The 21,949-nt window shown below is 46.6% G+C and overlaps 1 protein-coding gene across 1 annotated transcript in view; it reads left to right on the top strand.

The window, feature by feature from the left end:
* FIGNL2 (fidgetin like 2) overlaps nucleotides 1-15,938 on the top strand; it is a 69,973-nt gene extending 54,035 nt beyond the window's left edge. Inside the window, exon 2 of the mRNA XM_081181340.1 lies at nucleotides 13,666-15,938. Within this exon, the coding sequence (XP_081037466.1) occupies nucleotides 13,680-15,833 (2,154 nt within the window). The 5' untranslated portion in view covers nucleotides 13,666-13,679 and the 3' untranslated portion in view covers nucleotides 15,834-15,938. The remainder of the gene's footprint in view (nucleotides 1-13,665) is intronic.
* Nucleotides 15,939-21,949: the final 6,011 nt, after the last annotated feature.

Genomic DNA, 21,949 nt, shown 5'->3' with positions numbered 1-21,949 from the left:
GAAGTAATGCCACAACAGGATGTTACAGACTTAGGAGATGAACACATGCAAAACGGACACTAAGATGGAAATAAGACTTGATTTGTCCACCCCTAAACATGAGTTTCTGAATTCCTGCTTTATATTCTCCCTCTGTGTCTTAAATTCTAGTCTGTTGTGTGTGTGTGTGTACCTATATATATGTCTCTGTCTCTCGGCTGGTACAATGGACTTTGGATTTCCGCCAAACAAGCTATTTCGCATGCTTACCTGGCTATGGATTCTCTCTGCCCAGCAGAGAAACAGCCCCTTCTCCCTGATTGTAGAGGATAGCGCATGTAGCAGGAATTTTGTAAGAGAAATTCCAATGCTCGGATCTTATGTTACACGGGATGTGCAGGCTGCATGCCTGCTCTTTTTGCCACACTGAGAGAGTCTTTGGCTGCCTGAGTGCATGTACATGAGCCCTTTAGGTTTGGTCAGGGATGGGGAACCTGTGGCCTTCTGGATTTGAACTCACATCAGCCCCAGCCAGCATGACCAACGGCTGGGGGTGGTGGGAATTGCAGCTCAACAACATCTGGAGGACCACAGGTTCTTCACCCCTGGGTTAGGTTGAAATGATATGGGCAGATCACTCCACATCTTATTTCATGTTGGGACTCAACTAAAAGGTAAAGTTAAAGGGACCCCTGACCATTAGGTCCAGTTGTGGCCGACTCTGGGGTTGCGGCGCTCATCTTGCTCTATAGGCCGAGGGAGCCGGCGTACAGCTTCCAGGTCATGTGGCCAGCATGACTAAGCTGCTTCTGGCAAACCAGAGCAGCACACAGAAATCTACTTGCACTTTGACGCGCTTTCGAACTGCTAGGTTGGCAGGAGCTGGGACCGAACAACGGGAGCTCACCCCGTTGCGGAGATTCGAACCGCCGACCTTCTGATCGGCAAGTCCTAGGCTCTGTGGTTTAACCCACAGCGCCACCCACGTCCCGTGGGACTCAGCTATGCAGCTTCAAATAAAACGTTTTAAATGTGTTGTGAAGTGCAGTTGTACAAATGTGACACCAGATGGCGAAAGTGAGCTATGCAAAATTCAACGTGCTTTCAAAACGTTTTGAAATAAAGCATTTTCATAGCGTTTTTTTTATATGTATGTAGATTGCACCTTGGAGTCTAGCATTTCCCCCTTGTGGAATCAGAGTTGGAAGGGACCACGAGGATCGTCTAGTAGACCAATTCCCTGCAATTCAGAAATCTTTCACCCAGTGCGGGGCTCAAACTCACAACCCTGAGGTCTGTTACCGCAGATTGTAAATTCCAAACGTTTAAAGTGCATTCAGATTTTCCCCAAAGAATCCTGGGAACCAGTGGCATGCAGTGAAATTTTTCATAGGGGAACAGTTAGGGCTATAGGTGGCAGCTTGTGAGGGTGATGGGGGGGGGGCAACGTATCCAGTTGCCTCGGTTCAGTATACCTGAAGGAGCATCTCCCAGTGGCGTAGCGTGGGGGGTGCAGGGGGGGCCGGCCGCACCAGGCGCAACATCTGGGGGTTAGGGTTAGGGGGCGCAAATCCACGGGTTAGGGGGCGCAAATCCACGGGCTAGGGGGCGCAAATTACTTGCCTTGCCCCAGGTGCTGACAACCCATGCTACGCCACTGGCATCTCCACCCCCATCTTTTTGCCCGGACGCTGAGGTCCAGCGCCAAGGGCCTTCTGGCGGTTCCCTTGCTGCGAGAAGCCAAGTTACAGGGAACCAGGCAGAGGGCCTTCTTGGTAGTAGCACCCGCTCTGTAGAACGCCCTCCTACCAGATTGCAAAGAGAAAAACAACTACCAGACTTTTAGAAGACATCTGACGGCAGCCCTGTTTAGGGAAGCTTTTAATGTTTAATAGGTTATTGCATTTTAATATTCTGTTGGAAGCTGCCCAGAGTGGCTGGGGAAACCCAGCCAGATGGGTGGGGTATAATAATAATAATAATAATAATAATAATAATAATAATAATAATAATAATAATAATAAAAATAAAAAAATTATTATAAATGTGAACTTGGTGCCTCCCTCCCTAAACCAGGCAGAAGCTTCCCAGACTTCGGAAAGGAGGTTCAAGCGGGAATGTTTAGGGGACCAGCTTAGTTCCTCTACTCCACGCCACTGTTGGAAACTGTATTCAATAAAGGGTGCTGGGAATTGTAGCACTGTGAGAGTGCTACAATATTCAGGAATCTTTGGAGACAGTCATCTGCTTCAAATATAAGGCATGTTTCTATCTGATGTAATTTAGCAGTTCTTCCGTGTTCTGCTCACATTTTGACTCAGAAAAGGTCCCTATGCATTGTGTGTTTCTGTGAGAGAGATTTAAGGATCCCGCTCCATTCTGAAATGTAGCCCCGATCAGTGAAAATTTCAGGATATGGTCGCACCCCCCCCCCATAGGAGGCTAGAGTGGTAATAAACTCTCCTGTCTCTTATTACATACATATAGTCTAAATTTAAATGGATTGTTCTCCTAGAATTACTCCTGGGGTAATTGCAGTTCTGCGAGTGGGATTAAATTTTAAAGAACCTTCCGCAAAGAATTTCCAGCGAATTACAGTTCCCAATGTCCTTTGCGGGGGAAACTCATGATAGTGAAGGTGCTGTAAAAGTGGCAGGATGTGATTTTAAACATAGCTTAGGATTCTCCGGTTCATAGGAAAGAGGCTATTTTCAAATTTTTTTAAACGAAGCGTTTATTTGGAAATACCAACAGAAGCTTCATAAGGAGAAGGGGGGGAAATACATGAATCATTTTAACAAACCGTGCTGTAAATATTAGACCACCACTAGCCACAAAGAACAAAGGGCATCAAGATTTCCCCCCCTCTGCTGCTTTTTATTTTATTTTCCTCCGGGGATCCCTTCCTAGGGGACTGTTTTCCTCCAAGACCCTCCCCCTACATCATTTAGTAAAGTGCTAAGGTAACCTCTCTGAGGAATCGTCAGTAGCTTGAGAGCCCAATGGCGGCCTAGGAAACACCATCGGCATAATTAAGTTCACATGCTGCGGCCTGAGAGAGATCTGCCACGAAGCGAGAGTCCCGACAAGGTGCTCTCAGTTCTAGTCTGCGGCTGCAGCCAGGAAGAAAGCTCAGCGTTTAAAGTCTTTGGAGCTTTAAGCCGGATGGTTAAAGTGCACATCTTCAAATTTGTAAAAGCCAGCATTAGATATTTTAGGCAAAAGAGCTACCGCATTTCATTTTTATTTTGGAAATATACAAAATGTAAACAAACCAAATACAGTGGTACCTCGGGTTACAGATGCTTCAGGTTACAGACTCCGCTAACCCAGAAATATTACCTCGGGTTAAGAACTTTGTTTCAGGATGAGAACAGAAATTGTGCAGCAGCGGCGCGGTGGCAGTGGGAGGCCCCATTAGCTAACGTGGTGCTTCAGGTTAAGAACCGTTTCAGGTTAAGAATGGACCTCCAGAACGAATTGCCGTATTTTTCGCTCTATAAGATGCACCAGATCACAAGACGCACCTAGTTTTTGGAGGAGGAAAACAAGAAAAAATATATTCTGAATCTTAGAAGCCAGAAGAGGAAGAGGGATTGCTGTGCAGTGAAAGCAGCAATCCCTCTTGCTGTTCTGGCTTCTGGGATAGCTGTGCAGCCTGCATTCGCTCCATAAGACACACACACATTTCCCCTTACTTTTTAGGAGGGAAAAAGTGAGTCTTATAGAGCCAAAAATACGGTAAGTTCTTAACCCGAGGTACCACTGTACTTCTCCATATATAGAGATTCTCTGAATCTCACTACATCCCCTTCGTGGGTCTTGTTCTCAACTTTTATAACTGCATATTATTCCATAATCTATATTTTATATCAGTCCATATTATCCATAGTACTTGTTACAAGTGAAATTAAAATCCTGCTAATGTTTCCATCTGCTTGCATTGTCTCCTAAATAAATTTCCCCCATAAGCTACCGCATTTCAGATCCCATGTCATTGGAATCCATTTCCTAAACGGATGTGTTTCCGAGCACAATTCAGAATGTTGGTGCTCAACTTTAAAGCCTAAATCAGGCATAGGCAACCTTTGGCCCTCCAGATGTTTTGGCCTACAACTCCCATGATCCCTAGATAACAGGACCAGTGGTCAGGGATGATGGGAATTGTAGTCCAAAACATCTGGAGGGCCGAAGGTTGCCTATGCCTGCCCTAAATAGCCTCAGCTCAGTATACCTGAAGGAGCGTCCCTACCCCCATCGCTCAGCCTGGACCCTGATGTCCAGCTCCGAGGGTCTTCTGGTGGTTCCCTCATTGCGAGAAGTGAGGTTACAGGGAACCAGAGGGCCTTCTCGGTAGTGGCGCCCGCCCTGTGGAACGCCCTCCCATCAGATGTCAAGGAAATAAACAACTATCTGACTTTTAGAAGACATCTGACATGCTTATGGAAGTTTTTAACGTTTGACCCTCGTAGTGGTGCCGCAATAAAACTACTAGCACATTTGCAAAGCTAAGCAGGGACCAGTATGGTTTCAAGTTGGATGGGAGACTGCTTGGTGAGATTCCTGCCTTGCAGGGAGTTTGACTAGATCAGGGGTGCCCAAACGTTTTCCAAAGAGGGCCAGATTTGATGAAGTGAACATGTGTAAGGGCCGACCAAAGTTATTGAGCTTTTTTAGGATTGAAATTGCTGAGCTTTTTTTATCCCAGGACGTATACTGCCATGGGGGCAGGTTTAAATCGACCGGCAGGCCAAATTAGGCCCCCAAAACAGACTTTGGACATTCCTGGACTAGATGATCCCTTCCAACTCTTCAGTTATATGATTTATTATGTTGTTATAAGTGTTGGAGGCACCCAGAGTGGCTGGGGCAACCTAGCGAAATGGGAGGGTATAAATAACAGCACCATCATCATCATCATCATCAGCCCAGGGCATCCAGGAACTTGGGATTTTATAGCCTTGGTTGAGACTTGGCTTGCTTTCAGTAGGGACCAGTCAAGAGGGAGAAGTTATGGAGCACTGTTTTTAACTACGCTTCCTTTTCTTGGTGTAAATAGCAATGCTTTTTTAAAGAACCGACCACAACTTTGGATCGTGTGGTGCAAAGGAAAAAGAGACTTGGTTCATGTATTGCAGCTACCAAGCATATGTATACAGTGGTACCTCGGGTTACATACGCTTCACAGTTACAGACTCTGCTAACCCAGAAATAGTACCTCGGGTTAAGAACTTTGCATCAGGATGAGAACAGAAATTGTGCGGTGGCGGCGGGAGGCCCCATTAGCTAAAGTGGTACCTCGGGTTAAGAACAGTTTCAGGTTAAGAACGGACCTCAGGAACGAATTAAGTTCCTAACCCGAGGTACCACTGTACTATGCTTGGAATTGCGTGTCTAAAGCGAGCGTTTTATTGGAAGGCTCCCATTGTCTTCATTTTTCCAAAGCTCGCCCCCCCCCCGAGTCCCTTTTTATTTGTTTACCCACCCGCCCATTTTAATTTATTTATTTACTCGGCCGGGAGTGGGGTGGGGGTAGCGATGAGAGCACCCTCTCTGCGGACCTTTTGCCTAATTGTGGCACTTTTTAATATATAATGGGGAGTAAATGAAGGCAGGCGGCCGGAGAAAGCCTGGTTAAAGCTGCCATTTAAATCCTCCTGTGTAAGTTTTGATATCCAGAGTGAAAGTACAAATGCCATATAAGTCAATTAAAGCATTAGGTAATCTAATTGTACTGCGGCCACAAAGTGGCTTAGAGGCTGAATGGCAGTGATAAAGCACAACCCACACTTCAGCATTCTGCCCCCCCCACCCCTCCCAGGGCCTTTTGTGAATGAGCAGAGGGGGGAGGACCCTGGAGAAGAGTGGGGGGGTCGGCTGAGGTAGTGGATCTGGTGAGCAAATGCACACACACAAACACAACACACACATACCAACAATGCTAAGGAAGGAACCTGGAAATGAAAAAAAACTAGAAAATTTCCTAGAGAGTGGGATATAAACAGAGTTTATGTAAAAGAACATCGTCAAGAGATCAGTCCTTTGGCAGGCTTTGGTTGAACTTCGGTGTGCAAATAGGATAATTATATAAAATAAAATTCCGAGTAAGTCAAATAACATGGAGAAAGTAAATTTTAAGCGCGTGTTTAAGGAATTTAAATCGGGAAAGGCAAGGGGAAGACCAGAGCTAATCACAAAGGGTGTACAAAGCAAGCATTGGTTAACGAATGAATAACTGTCCATTTTTTATTTCTCATTTTGCCTATAATATCTGTTATAAAGTTTTCAATCCATAACGCATTCAAAAAACACACACACAGAGGAAATGAAAAACTAGGATTGCAAGCGCTCTCTTTTTTTTTGCAAGTATCCTGCCAATCTCTATAATGCGATACGTGCTGCTGCTTCTTCCTTCTGTTTTTCCTCCCCTCCTCCTCCTCCGCTTCTCTCGCGCTCCCTTTCTCTGGAGCCTCGAGGTTTCGGAATTTGCTCGGCCCCACAGCAAGGCTCCTGAAATGTCTCTCCTCATTAGATCAGGAGGGCCAGAGGAAGCCACGGGGCAGGGGCAGAAACACCCCAGCACAATTAAAGTTACTTAGGTCGGGGGGGGACGGGACTGGTGAGGCATTCCTCCAGCTCTGCCCTTGATTGCTTCATTGTGTGCATTCCGCCGCCTGCTTGCTATGAAGCAGCTGAGACCAGGAGGGAGGAGGAGGAGGAGGAGGAAGGGGGCTTTGAATCCCCCTGCAAGCGTTTCAAGCCGGCATGGCTGCCTTCTGTGTCTAAAGCGGGCCCCCACTTTGTGTAAGAACATGGTTTCCCGATCGAGTAACCCAGGTTAATAATAATAACACTACTACTAATAATAATACCGTGGTACCTCGGGTTACATACGCTTCAGGTTACATGCGCTTCAGGTTACAGACTCCGCTAACCCAGAAATATTACCTTTGCTTCAGGATGAGAACAGAAATCGTGCAACGGCGGTGCAACGGCAACGGGAGGCCCCATTAGCTAAAGTGGTGCTTCAGGTTAAGAACAGTTTCAGGTTAAGAACAGACCTCCGGAATGAGTTAAGTTCTTTACCCGAGGTACCACTGTGATAATAATAATAAATTTCAAGTTTTTAATTTATGCTAGGCATATATTTTTCAGGAAGCGGAAAAATACCCTAGCATAACGCCGTATACCAGTGGTTCTCAAAGGATGAGAAGATTCAAGGACAATCAATATTATATTTGGGAAGACTTCGTGTTCTTATGTAGCTGCATTGCTTTATATTTCCTGGATATCCCACAATTATATTACAGTGGTACCTCGGGTTAAGTACTTAATGCGTTCCGGAGGTCTGGACTTAAGCTGAAACTGTTCTTAACCTGAAGCACCACTTTAGCTAATGGGGCCTCCTGCTGCCGCTGCGCTGCCGGAGCATGATTTCAGTTCTCATCCTGAAGCAAAGTTCTTAACCCGAGGTACTATTTCTGGGTTAGTGGAGTCTGTAACCTGAAGCGTATGTAACCTGAAGCGTATGTAACCTGAGGCACCACTTTCAGGAAGCGGAAAAATACCCTAGCATAATGTTGTACACCAGTGGTTCTCAAAGGATGACAATTATAGCGGGAAGATTCAAGGACAATTAATTTTATATTTTGGGAAGACTTCGTATTCTTATGTAGCTGCATTGCTTTATATTTCCTGGATATCCCACAATTATATTATAATGTAGCTGGGTTATGTGTTACAAATCAAGCACTGCTAGAAGTTGTATCTCTCTCCTCCTCCCGCCACAAAATGTATTTCTTATCAATTAAAAAAACCCAAACAGTGTTGCACAAGCCAATTTTTATTCTGAAAGTGTGGCTCCGAGGGAAAACAATGGGGCCTGCATGTGTGCAAATAGTAAAAAAAATCCAAATAATAATAATAATAACCACCCTCTTTGATAGTGATAGATTTTAAGAATAGTAGAAACAATCCTGAAGAAATTGGTCCAGTTGCCAAGACAGGCATTTCCCTGGGGAGTTTGATCAGGAGGGCTGCAATGAGAAGGCCGGTAATGAGGGTGTCAGGAGCTTCCCTTGAAAGACAGCTTGCTTGTTACTGCTGATTTCCCCCTGTAGCCAGTAGCTGCAGGGAGGAGATCTGGTGTCGCCACACTGTTAGGAGCAATCCTAAAGCTTTACCCCTTCCTTTCAGCCTTTCCCCCTCCCAACACTTCTGTGTTAGGCAACTGGGTCTCGGGCCACCATTTTAATTCCCCACAATTCCCCCTGTGGGACATTGTTCCGGAGCACCCTGGGAAATTAAAATGATGTCCGTCTCCCAGTAGAGATCTGGCAGCTGCCATTTTGATTCCCCACAATTCCCCGCCAGTGTTGCATCATTTATTTATACCTTTCAAGTTTATACATTTCCTTAGTTTTACAGCCAATTTAACATTTCAAAGTTTGACTTCCTTCCCCCTCTTTCTGCGGTTCCTTAAATTAATTTTCCTCATATCCAAATTCACTTAATTTGCTCATTTAATTATCTACTTTAAATATATACTCTTATGAAACTGCAGGTTATTACCAGAACCCTGCCAATGTTTTTATCTGTAAATATTCAGTAAACCATTTCCATTCTTTTATAAAAAGAATTTCTCATTCTTCCGGTAAGTTTTGCCATTTCTGCATATTCCGTAAGTTTTTGTATCCATTCTTCCTTTGCTGGGACTTCTGCATCTTTCCATTTTTGGGGCAAGTAGCATTCTTGCTGTTGTAGTAGCATACATAAATAAATTCCTATACAATTTAGGTAGTTCTGTTCCTATTATTCCCAAAAGACAAAATCTTTATATATATATTAATTTTTATTAGTTTTACATATAATCACATTACACAGTAATATATCTTCTTCTTATAACTCTTTGGGCTCAACTGAGCCTATCAACTTCCTTCCCTCCCGCCTAATAAAATTAAATTTTGCATCTTTACCTTTTACTTTATTTCTTATCCTTGTTACCTAAAATATTAAATTACTCAACCTGAATAGGTAGCAATTTCATCTTACACATCTTCAACTACCGTATTTTTCCGTCTATAAGATGCCCCCATGTGTAATTTTGGAGACTCCAATTTAAGAAAATGGGGGGGGGGGAGATGGCCTCCTTGTATAAGACGCCCCCACATTTTTGACATTATTTTTAACGGAAAAAAACCTAGTCTTACACATGGAAAAATACGGTAACCCTGCTAGTGATGTTAATTGCTTACAGTTGTCTTTCAAATGTAATATAGATTTATTCCAGTCTTTTTGGAATGCTTGGTCTCGCTGCTTCCGGATTCTTCCCGTCAGTTTTGCCAGTTCTGCAAAGACCATCATTTTCATCTGCCACTCATTGGTAACTCCTGTTGTTTCCATTTTGGGGCTAACAAAATTCTGCTGCCGCTTTGCCGGTGAGTCTTGGGGAGGACCGCTCCCCCTGCAAGCCCATTCTCCACCTTGGGCCTGGGGGCGGGCCCCATATAAGGCTCCAAGGAGGCCTCAGCATATAAGGCTCCAAGGAGGCCTCGGGACATTGCTGCTGCCGCTTTGCCGGTGAGTCTTGGGGAGGACCACTCGCCCTGCAAGCCCATTCTCCACCTTGGGCCTGGGGGCGGCCCCCATACTCACCACCGCCACAACTTTAAGGACACTGGTGCTGTGGCAGCAAATGTTTAAACGTTTTATATATTTTAAAGTGTTTTAAAATTGTTTTTACTTTTTACTTTGTTGTACCACCATAAACGGTGGTTTTTATCCATGTATTTTTATTTTGTTTTGTTTTATTTTGGGTTGGGGTGGGATGGTTGTTGAGTGGGGTGGGGATTGGTTTTGTTTTGGTGTAATTGTTTTTTGTTTGTTTGATTGCTTTTATATTTTGTAAATGGAGGCGAGTATGAGGCTTGGGATTCCTACTGTGGAGGGGTGAGGGAGGTATGGCGGTGGGGGCAGATGTCATAGGCAAAGGGGATCGAGATACGGATATGCTCGTACCCCTTCCAATCTGCGCCCCATCCCGAGAGACGAGGGTAGGGTGAGCAAGGATTACTCACCTCCGTCACTGGTGTTGTGCAATGCCAGGTCTATAGGCAACAAAACCGCCACCCTGCAAGATTTCATCATCTCGCAGGGGGTCGACCTGACTTGTGTGACGGAGACCTGGGTGTGCGAAGGGGATACTGTTACCTTACGAGAGATGGCGCCCCCGGGTTTTTCCGTCCTCCACCAGTCACGGACTGTGGGCCGGGGGGGAGGGGTGGCATTAATCCGGGAAGATCGTTCTTTCAGGGCTCTACCACCGCCATCGATCCCCGGCATTGAATGTGTTGGACTAGTGTGGGGCTCCGAGGTGAGCTTGGCTGTCTGGCTGGTGTACCGGCCACCTAGCACACCAGCAGCCACCCTGTCAGGCCTGCTGGAGGTGGTGGCCGGCTGGGCCTTGGAATTCCCTAACCTATTGGTATTGGGGGACTTCAACATCCATGCCTATGCCACTCCCTCCTCGCAGGCTCTGGACCTGGTGTCTTCCATGGCGACACTAGGGCTCTCCCAGTTTGTTTCGGGCCCCACACATCAAGCAGGCCACATGCTGGATTTGATCTTTGGCGTCAGTATAGATGTGATCATGTTTCCTTCGATGAAGGTGCCATGGTCTGATCACTATGCTCTGAAAGCCAGGATTGACGTTCCACCCCCACCCTGCTTAGGTGGTGAGCTGATTTGGGCTCGCCCGCGGAGGCTGATGGACCCTGATAGATTCCGTCAAGCCTTGCGGAACCTTTCTCCCCCTGGCGACTCATTGACTGAGCTTGTTGAGGGCTGGAATACCCAGCTCCTGGCAGCCATCAATGAGATCGCACCTAAGCGCCCTCTGCAACCCCGCAGAAACCGGGCTCCCTGGTTTACTGAGGAGCTCTGGAAAATGAAGCGGGACCTCAGACGGCTAGAGCGAGTATGGCGGGGTGCCCGTGACGGAGCCTCAAGAACATCTTATAGGGTTTTTATGAAAACCTACGAGATGGCAGTGAAGGCCGCTAAGAAGTCCTACTTCTCGGCCTCCATTGCATCCGCTAGCTCTCGCCCGGCACAATTATTTAGTATAATTCGGTCTTTAACGTCCCTCGAAGGACAGCCAAATTTAAATAACAATTTGACACACAGCTGTGAGGCATTTGCGAGCTTTTTTGCGGAGAAGGTCCTGTCGCTCCGCCATGACCTCCCTGCCAAATTGGATACAATAAAGGAACTGGAGGCCCCTCGACTGTCCTCGGGTCCAGTATTGGACCACTTTGACCGGATATCCCCAGCCGATGTGGACAGACTCCTCCGAGCTGGAAAGCCCACCACTTGTCCTCTCGACCCGTGCCCGTCTTGGTTGATTAGAGCGTGTCCAGACGAGATGCGGGCCCCCCTGGGGGATATCATCAATTTGTCCCTTGGCACCGGGACATTCCCAGGGGAACTGAAGGAGGCGGTGGTGCGTCCGCTCTTAAAGAAAACATCATTAGATCCCTTAGATCTATCCAATTACCGCCCAGTTTCGAATCTTCCATTCCCGGGTAAGGTGATTGAGAGAGCGGTTGCTGAACAGCTTGGTAGGTTTCTGGATGAAACATCGGCTCTGGATCCATTCCAGTCCGGCTTCCGCGCTGGTCATGGGACCGAGACGGCTCTGGTCACCCTAACAGATGATCTCCGCAGGCAGCTGGATCGAGGCGGGTCGGGGCTGCTGATTCTTCTAGACCTGTCAGCAGCCTTCGACATGGTCGATCACGAACTCCTGGACCACCGCCTTGCCGACGTGGGGATCCAGGGCACAGTCGTTCAATGGCTGCGCTCGTTTCTCTCTGGTCGGGGACAGAGGGTGGCGCTTGGGGGGGAACTGTCATCCCGCCACTCCTTGGTGTGTGGAGTGCCCCAGGGTGTGATACTCTCCCCTATGCTTTTTAACATCTTTATGCGCCCCCTCGCCCAGCTTGTCCGGAGTTTTGGGCTGGGCTGCCATCAGTATGCTGATGACACCCAACTCTATCTGTTGATGGATGGCCATCCTGACTCGGCCCCAGACACACTGACCAGATGTTTGGAAGCTGTGGCTGGATGGTTACGTGGGAGCCGGTTGAAGTTAAATCCTTCGAAGACAGAGGTCCTCTGGCTGGGACGGGACGATATGGGATTGGGGGGGCAACTCCCATCTCTTGCGGGGGTGCAATTAGTGCCAGCACCGTCCGTTAAGAGTTTGGGTGTAATCTTCGATACCTCCCTCTCCATGGAGGTGCAGATTGCAGCTATAACAAAGGCGGCATTTTTTCATCTCCGCCAAGCTAAGCAGTTGGCTCCTTACCTCTCTCACCCTGACCTAGCCACTGTGATCCACGCGACGGTCACCTCCAGACTGGATTATTGTAACTCGCTCTACGTGGGGCTGCCCCTGAGACTGACCCAGAAACTCCAGCGGGTGCAGAATGCCGCAGCGAGACTCCTTACGGGGTCTTCGCTGCGGGATCACATTCATCCGGTGCTATACCAGCTGCACTGGCTCCCGGTGGAGTACAGGATCAGGTTTAAGGTGCTGGTTTTAACCTTCAAAGCCCTATACGGCCTAGGACCCTCGTATCTACGGGACCGCCTCTCCTGGTATGCCCCACAGAGGAACTTACGGTCTTCAAATAAAAACATCTTGGAGGTCCAAGGCCACAGAGAGGTTAGGCTGGCCTCAACTAGAGCCAGGGGTTTTTCGGCTGCGGCTCCAACCTGGTGGAACGCTCTGTCACAAGAGACAAGGGCCCTGCAGGACTTGACATCTTTTCGCAGGGCCTGTGGAAGAGACAAGGGCCCTGCAGGACTTGACATCTTTCCGCAGGGCCTGCAAGACAGAGCTGTTCCACCAGGCCTTTGGTCAGGGCGCAGCCTGACTCCCTCCTTTGGCAATCTTTACAATACTTTAGTTTATGGTTGCCATCAACTTTGGTTTTAATTAATTCTTATGATGTTTTTATAATGTTGCACTATTTTAGTGTTGTTAGCCGCCCTGAGCCCGGCTTCGGCTGGGGAGGGCGGGATATAAATAAAATTTATTATTATTATTATTATTATTATTATTATTATTATTATTATTATTATTGTTGTTGTTGTTGTTGCTGCAGTTGTTGCATATAAGATTTTTTTTTATCTTGTCTATACCCAATACAAAAACTTCTGGTTTTTAAACAAAAGTGTTTTTAAACATTTTCTTTAACTCATTACTGTATTTTTCGCTTTATAAGACACACTTTTTCCCTCCTAAAAAGTAAGGAGCGCATGCAGGCTTCGCGTGGCGAAGCCAGAACAGCGAGAGGAATCGCTGCACAGCGCTCCCTCTCCTCTCGCTGTTCTAGCTTCTGGCTTCGCTGCGCGAAACCTCTTCTGGGCAGGGGGTGCCTTCATCCCGCTGCCCTGAAGAGGCTTCGCGCGGCTAAGCCAGAACAGTGAGAGGGATCACTGCGCAGCAATCCCTCTTGTTGTTCTGGCTTCTGGGATTCAGAATATTCTTTTTCTTGTTTTCCTCCTTCAAAAAATTAGGTGCGTCTTATGGTCTGGTGTGTCTTATAGAGGAAAAAATGCGGTATATATCACCGCAAAGAAAAAAACTAATCCTGGTTTTCTTTGCTGCTTTTTCCCTAGCTCTTTTGTCAAACATGCACTGGACACCCGAGCATGCTCAGCCCCTGAACCAGTGGCCGGAGCAGCACCTTGATGTCTCCTCCACAACCTCATCGCCTGCCCACAAGTCGGACCTCTACCACAGCAGCCGGCAGCGCTTCAACTACGCCTGGGCCAACGATGACATCTCTGCCCTGACCGCCTCCAACCTGCTGAAGAGGTATGCCGAGAAGTACTCCGGAGTACTGGACTCCCCTTATGACAGGCCGCCGGGGCTCAACACCTACGGGGATGGCGCCTTTGGGCCCCTCAACGGCCAGAAGGGAGAGATGGAGCCTTGGCCGATGGCGCACAGCTCAGAGGGGGCTTACCCTTTGACCCCAATGCACGATGGATTGCCCACCTCCAAGGGGATCATCCCTCCTGCTGTCACCCCTGGGAACAGCCTCGGGACCTCCCCGGTGGTCTCCAGCAATCTGTCGGACTCCATTTACCCCAGTAACACATGCGGGGGACCCCCAACTTCTGGCAGTCTTGGTCCGTCTCAGGAGTACCCTTCAGGCTACAGTGGGGCCTACCTGCCATCGGGCTACTGCAGCCAACCTGCCTCGGCGCTTCCGCCTCCACACCCGTCCACCTTGCATAGCTCAGGCCTCCTTCAACCCAGCCACCCTTCCACGGCGCTTGTCCCCAGCTACAGCTCCTCAGGACCCATGTACAATTACGCCTCAGGCAGCTACCCACCCCAGCCTGGCTATGGCACCATTCACCCTCCCCACCCGTCAGCCTCGTATTTGCCCTCGGGCATTGCTGCCCCCACCCCCATCCCTCCCTCCTCTCGGCCCCCTGTCGTCCCTGGGTACAGCTACCAGAGCCCCCTCGCTGTGCCACCCCTCAGCGGTGAGTCGGGGAGCTCTCTGAAAAGGAAGGCCTTTGATCTCGCCGGCGGTGAGGATGACGGCGAAGGCCGGTATCGCAAATACAGCTATGAGCAACCAAAGTCTCCGTATCAGATGTCCGACAGCGGTGAATGTAGAGGAAATGGGTTCAGCCGCAGCTCTGAGGTGCCTTTCAAAGGGGGGAAGAGGCCCGCAGGTGTGGCGGCCACCACCGTGGCTTCAGAGGAGCCCGTGGGGAAATACAACAGCCAGCCCATGAAAGGCCTGGTGTCTACGGCTTACAGTGTGGGTGAAGCCCCGCTGAGGCCTAGCGAGACCTTTGAGAAGTTCACCCCTCCGGCTGCCAACGGGGAACATGGAGGAGAGTCCTTTGCCCTCAGGATGCAACCCAAGCCACCACCCTTCAGCAGCGACAACAGCAGCCAGACTGTGGAAGAGCAGCTGAAAGCTATGGACCCGTTTGTTCTGGAGCTGGTGAACAACAAGATCATTGATTGCGGTCCTCCAGTTCAGTGGACAGACATCGCAGGGCAAGTCTCTGTCAAAGCTGCCATCGAGGAAGAGCTGGTGTGGCCCATCTTGAGGCCAGGGGCTTACACGGGGGCAAGCCGGCCACCCAAAACCATCCTTCTCTTTGGACCTCGCGGTGTCGGGAAGACCCTGCTGAGCAGGTGCGTTTGCACCCAGCTGGGGTCCACCCTGATGAAGCTCAGCGGGACAGCCTTGGTCTCCAAGTGGAAGGCAGAAGCTGAGAAGATCCTGCAGGCCACGTTCTTTGTGTCCAACTGCCGGCAGCCGGCGGTCGTTCTCCTCACCGACGTGGAATCCCTCCTGGAAGACGCCGCTGTCCTGAAGTCCCAGCTCCTTTCCTACCTGGATAACCTTGCTACCTCAGGCGAGCAGAACGTCGTGGTCATAGCAACCACCACCAGGCCTGGCAACCTGGACGAAGCCACCCAGAGGAGGTTTGCTAAGCGCTTCTACATCTCCCCGCCAGACAGCATTGCCAGGCGGCAGATCCTGCACCATGCTTTAGCCCAGCAAAACTACTGCCTCAGCGAGAGGGAGATGGCCTCCATTGTCCAACTCACCGAGAGCTATTCCGGCAGCGAGCTCCTCCACCTCTGCCAGCAAGTTGCGTCCAGCAAGCTGCAGAGCCTGCCGGGGCAGCTTCAGCCCACCTCCTACAAGGATTTCGAAAGCGTTTTCTGCAAAATCCACCCTGCCGTCTCTCAGAAGGAGCTGGACTTATACGTGGAATGGGATAAAATGTATGGGTCGCAGCACTAGTGGAGAGTGACCGGCTTTTTCTTTTTCGATGGTCTCGGGTCTCTCTGAATGGAAGGTGTTGGGAGATTTGATTTCCTTCTCTTGCTTTTGCTGTTAAAAGCTTTGCCGCTCCTTGGGAGGCCGCAGCCTGCCTGCCTGCCTATGAAAAGCAGGCAATGGGTGAGGAGTCGTCTGTTAGAAAGTCACACCTAATTTTGGATGCAAGGACTTCCCCTAGATTGATTTGCGTACATTCCCCCCCCCCTTTAAAAAATGTCTGAAATTTTGACTGTGTGGTGGTTGTTGGGTCTCTATGTTTATGAAAAGTAGTTGCTGAATGAACTCAGGATAACCTATTTATTATTAATCTGTTCCCCCAGTCATCCCTTTCTGTACCAGCATTGTAAAGTATTCGGCCAGGTATTGTCCCCTTCCCAACTCTTTTTAACACTGTACCTCCTGGTTATTTCTGTAGAGTTCTTAACTTCCATGGAAATAGCACGATGCTGTCATTCACTGCTTTATACTCTGATACAGACTCATTTCCAGGGGCATAATTTAGCCCTTGATGTTCTTTAAAGCCATCAAGAGCATCGTTGTTAAAGCAGATGGCATCAATGGGTTTTAAGGGAAGGCTTTTGGGATTTTTTTTTTTTAAATGTAGATTGTTTATTAAACTAGCATCCTTTTTATTTTTGTAATGTATGTAGTGGGTTCTCTTTTTCTTTTTAACTACTCAGGAAAAATAATTTACCTCAAAACAAGAAGAAGAAAAAAAAGAATGTTTTTTGTTGTTTTTTTAAACTCAAGGAAAATAAAATATGACCTGGAGGGATTTCAAATGTGTTTTAACACACACTTGATTCCCATTTTAAAAGCAAAAGGTAAGGAGAGGGAAAAAAGAACAAGAATAAACTTGAAGTCGTTACAAAGATGAAAGTTGAATGTATTTCAGGGGCGTTTCACAATATATTATGTCATAACTTTATTTTTATGTTTTAAAGAAAACATTTTTACCATAGCGTTTTGGTGGAGTAAATGTCTTCAAAGGATAAGTATTAGTGCTGTAGTTTTGAAGCCATGGCTAGTACCACTTTTTGAAGGAATGTTTCTATTCATTTCCAAATTCCAGGTTGCCAATCCATTTCCTTTTGGTTGTGGCCTCTGATAGGACCTCTCAAGCTTTGTCACAGCAAGAAAAAATCCCCCGAACCACTAGTTCTCAAACTTCCCCAAGTATAATTTATGGGGAAGCAAATAAAGCAGGTGCAATTGCATTATTATAATTACATTTTTAAAGTCTGTGTGTATGTGAAGAGAGAAAGCAAACGTACATTTCAGCATTCGATGTAGGGTTTCCCAGACTTGGGTCTCCAGCTGTTTTGGACAATAATTCCCTTTGTCCCTGATCATTGGTCTTGCCAGCTAGGGATGATGGGAGTTGTAGTCCCAAGTCTGGGAAACACTGATTTTTAATGGATGAGCCTAAAGACATTCATCTCATGGAGCTTAGTTTGCCCTGTTAAGGCGCTGCTCTGCCTTGACTGCCTGTAATACACTGCAGAATACACTTTTGTGCACCTATGGACGCATTGTCCTCATTTACTTTGTCATAGCCTATAATAGGTTGCCATCTTGGTGTGTTCAAAGGGAGCTTCACCAGTTGCAACATGTGAACTGGCAGTCTAGGCTTTAACATTCACTGTGTGTGTGTGTGTGTGTGTGTGTGTGTGTGTGTGTGTGTTAAACTCAAGGTGCATCTCCTAAGCCAGTCCTGGAGAACCATTCATAAATTACTTGATATGGATATTGAGAGGACTTTAGGCCCAACCTAGCACCCCAAATTCAGTACTAACCAATGGTTATAACTAACGTCCCATTTGCTTTCTGAAAACATGTCTTTATCGAGTCACTCTTGGTCTTCTGCATTCTTCTCTGTTTCTGTTCTCCAGCCTTTCTCCCGCCTCCTAATTTACCTGCTTCCCTTAGAAACCAACTGTTGACCCCATTTTAAGTGTCCATAGTTCACAGGTTTAGGCTTTGACCCTAAAGATACAGTCCTATGCATGGTGTGGATTTATTTCAGAGTCCAAAAACTCTGAAATATACCAGAAAATATACCAGAAAAGGAAGTATACCAGAGTATACTCACTTCCTTTTAAAGGCCAATAATAATAATAATTGTATGTGGTTTCCCTTTTAAGAATTTCTCACTTGAATATATTACAAGTGTGTAAGGAAACTTTGCAAGCTGTTTTCGGGATAAGCTGGTGAAATATTAAGTTGAATGGTATGTCCATAATTTTTGCAGAGTAAGCTTGAGGGAGGGAAGAAAGAAAGAAAGAAAGAAAGAAAGAAAGAAAGAAAGAAAGAAAGGAAGGAGATGTCTGCCTTTTCCTGCAGACTGGGATAATGAAATATATTTATTTGGCATATTTGCATCTCTGAACAATTTTAGACTTCCCAGTGGGGCTTTTTCAGATTCCTAAAAGACCTATCTCTTCATTCTCCTACTGAGCAGAACCAGCAGTGGAACATTGACCCAGACATAAAAGGGAGGCTACCAATGCACACATTTTGAAGGCACAGGTTGATACCCTATTCAACTGAGGCTAGCATAACACTTAACGTATTTTTTGCTCTATAAGACTCACTTTTACCCTCCTAAAAAGTAAGGGGAAGTGTGTGTGCGTCTTATGGAGCGAATGCAGGCTGCCCAGCTATCCCAGAAGCCAGAACAGCAAGAGGGATTGCTGCTTTCACTGCGCAGCGATCCCTCTTGCTGTTCTGGCGTCTGAGATTCAGAATATATTTTTTTTCTTGTTTTCCTCCTCCAAAAACTAGGTGCGTCTTGTGGTCTGGTGCGTCTTATAGAGCGAAAAATACAGTAAATAGTTCCTCTCCTCCTAATATTCTGGAAGGCTTTACAGATCATCTTGGAAGAACCATGGTCTTTGGTCTTTGGCCTGTGAGATGGACCTGGTCAAATTTCTCATCCAAACCCAAAGATTGACTCCCTAGAATTTGTTTGCAGGGATATTTTGCTTCCTGATAGTTGTTCGCTGACACTCTGTAACAGGGGTTATCCATAAACGCAGAAGATAACAAAGTTCAGGTAGCCTAAATACGTGGGGAAATACCTCAGCGCTGTTGACTTGAGAACCTGTATGTCTCGTTCTCGATTCTGCTAAGCAGGCCTTTCTTCATTGCATCTTCCAGGCCAGTTGTCTTTCTTTCTCTCCTGCATTCTGTAAGCTGATTTACATTACTACATAGTAGTAAATGGCTTCCTGAAAATCTTCAAAAAAAATCGCGCAGGGCTTCCCCCCCCCCCCCAGCCAGAGCTCAGGTGGATGCCATTGCCATTCTAAGAGAATAAGGGAGAAGTTCATCGTGAGGTGCAGACCTCTTTTTCTAGAAAAATAGGACTGGCAATGTGAATGTGGTCAGTGAGAGCACCTGTGATATTTAATCATGATGGGATGAAGCTGCAGAGTGGAGTGGCAGTTTTACCTGAAAAGTTGTAAACTGACAACTACTTCTGATTTGAGGGTGAAGAGCTCTCCTTTAAGTCTCAGATAAGCCAAAGCACTTAACATCATAAAGAGAGAATGGAACCAGGAGACTTGGGTTCAACACCAAGCTTAGCCATGAATATCGCGGGTGGCCTACTCTACTTACCTGTTTCATATGAAATAAAATAAAACAGAAAAATAAAACAAAATGCTTTGTGAGCATCTAGCGTTGTTAGGCACTTTACATTAAAAGTGCTATATGTTTGTTAATGTAAAAGATACCAGCCAATTGTCCTCTTCAGACATTTTTCACTAAACAACCAATTCAGTAAGAGAACTTTCTTTATAAGTTCATTTCAAGAGCTGTTTCCATACTCTCCAATATTTCTCCAATGAAAATAGGGACATCCTATTCCATGATAGTGAATAACAACAACAACAATAACAACGTTGTTGTTGTTTAGTCGTGTCCGACTCTTCGTGACCCCATGGACCAGAGCACGCCAGGCACTCCTGTCTTCCACTGCCTCCCGCAGTTTGGTCAAACTCATGCTGGTAGCTTCGAGAACACTGTCCAACCATCTTGTCCTCTGTCGTCCCCTTCTCCTTGTGCCCTCCATCTTTCCCAACATCAGGGTCTTTTCCAGGGAGTCTTCTCTTCTCATGAGGTGGCCAAAGTATTGGAGCCTCAGCTTCAGGATCTGTCCTTCCAGTGAGCACTCAGGGCTGATTTCCTTAAGAATGGATAGGTTTGATCTTCTTGCAGTCCATGGGACTCTCAAGAGTCTCCTCCAGCACCATAATTCAAAAGCATCAATTCTTCGACGATCAGCCTTCTTTATGGTCCAGCTCTCACTTCCATACATCACTACTGGGAAAACCATAGCTTTAATAATAATAATAATACCCCACCCATCTGACTGGGTTATCCCTCTGGGCAGCTTCCAACATAATTAAACATTAAAAAAACCTTCGCTATACAGGGCTGCCTTCAGGTGTCTTCTAAAGATTGTGTTGTTACTTATCCCCTTGGCTTGGAGTTTGCATAACTCCATACCCTCCAACATTTCTCCAATGGAAATAGTGATGTCCTAAGGGAAAGTGGGACATTACGGGTTCAAGTCAGAACCTGGGATGGCTTCCGTAAATCCAGGACTGTCCCTGGAAAATAGGGACACTTGGAGGGTCTGCGTTTCCCTTGTGCATTATCTCACTAATAACCCACAACTGAGCTACCTGCCTTTGAAAAGTATTTGAGGGAACTGAACACAGAATAAGCCTGTGGCCAGCGTTGGCTGTTTCATGGATACAAATGGTTTGGCATTACAGGGCATTTCACACATTACACAAGAAACATAAAGAGAATGTACTGGATCAGACCAAAGGCCCATCTAGTCTAGCATCCTGTTCTCCCATTGGCCAACCAGATGCCTACAGGAAGCCCGTCAGCAGGATCTGGGCACAAAAGTTCTCTCCTCACCCGTGATTCCTAGCGACTAATATTCGGAGGCCTCTGATAATGGAGGTAGAACTTAGCCATTGATAGATCCATGCATTTTTCCAATCTTTAAAAGCCATCTAAGTTAGTGACCATGTAGACCTCCTTTTCCTCTATCCTGAATCTTCTAACAATCAGCTACTTTAGATGGCCTCTGATTCTAGAATCCTGAGAGGAGAACAACTTCCTATCCACTTTCCCCATATCTTGGATAATATTATGTCTTGCTTTTTCTTGAAACTAACCCCCGCCCAAGGGTTGTAACCTTCCCTTGAGGGGGAGCTGCAGCAGCCCCCTGATTGTTTTGGTTGCCCACTTTCTGAAACTTTTATCAGCTCTACAATTCCCCCCTTTTAAGGTATCGTGAGCAGAATTATGCAGAGTATTCCAAGTTTGGCTTCATAGATTTGTAGGATGGTGCTATGATATTGGCAGTTTTAATTTCAATCCCTTTCCTAATAAAACGTGCTCTAGATCATTGATGAACACATTAAAAAGCACAGTCCCAATCCTTGGAGAACTCCACTTTCCACCATCTTCCATCTGAAGAACTCTTCTTTATTTCTATTCTCTGCTTTCTGGACCTTAAGCAATTCCTTCTCCTCTTATTCCATGACTGCTAAGCTTTCTCGGAAGTCTTTGGTGTGGGTACCTTGTATAAAGATTTTTGAAAGTTGAAGTATGCAGTGTCAACTTCTTGGCACTCTGAAAGAACTCTGAAAAATTGGTGAGACGGGAATTATCCTTCGCAGCAATGCTCATTCTGTTTCAGCAGGACTTGTTCTTCTATATGTTTGGTTATTCTATCTTTAATAATCCCTTGCACCAGTTTTCCTGGAGTAGACGTTAAACTAACCAACCTGTAATTTCCCAGATCCCCTCTGGATCCTTTTTTAAAAATTGGTGTTACATGGGCCAATTTCCAGTCCTCAAGTACATTGGCTGATCTTAGGGACAAGTACTTGTTTTTGGAGTTCAGCAATTTCACATTTGAGTTCTTTAAGAACTCTTGGGCGGATGCTATTCAGACAACACAATTTATCATCTGTTAGGGCTAGAACTGTAGCTTGTCACCACCATTTGCCTAAGTAATAGTAATAATAATAATATTTTTTTCCAGGCTC

This window comes from Podarcis bocagei, assembly GCF_964188305.1.
Source record: "Podarcis bocagei genome assembly, chromosome: 2".
Lineage (NCBI taxonomy): Eukaryota > Metazoa > Chordata > Lepidosauria > Squamata > Lacertidae > Podarcis > Podarcis bocagei.
This window is presented reverse-complemented; position numbering and strand designations above follow the sequence as displayed.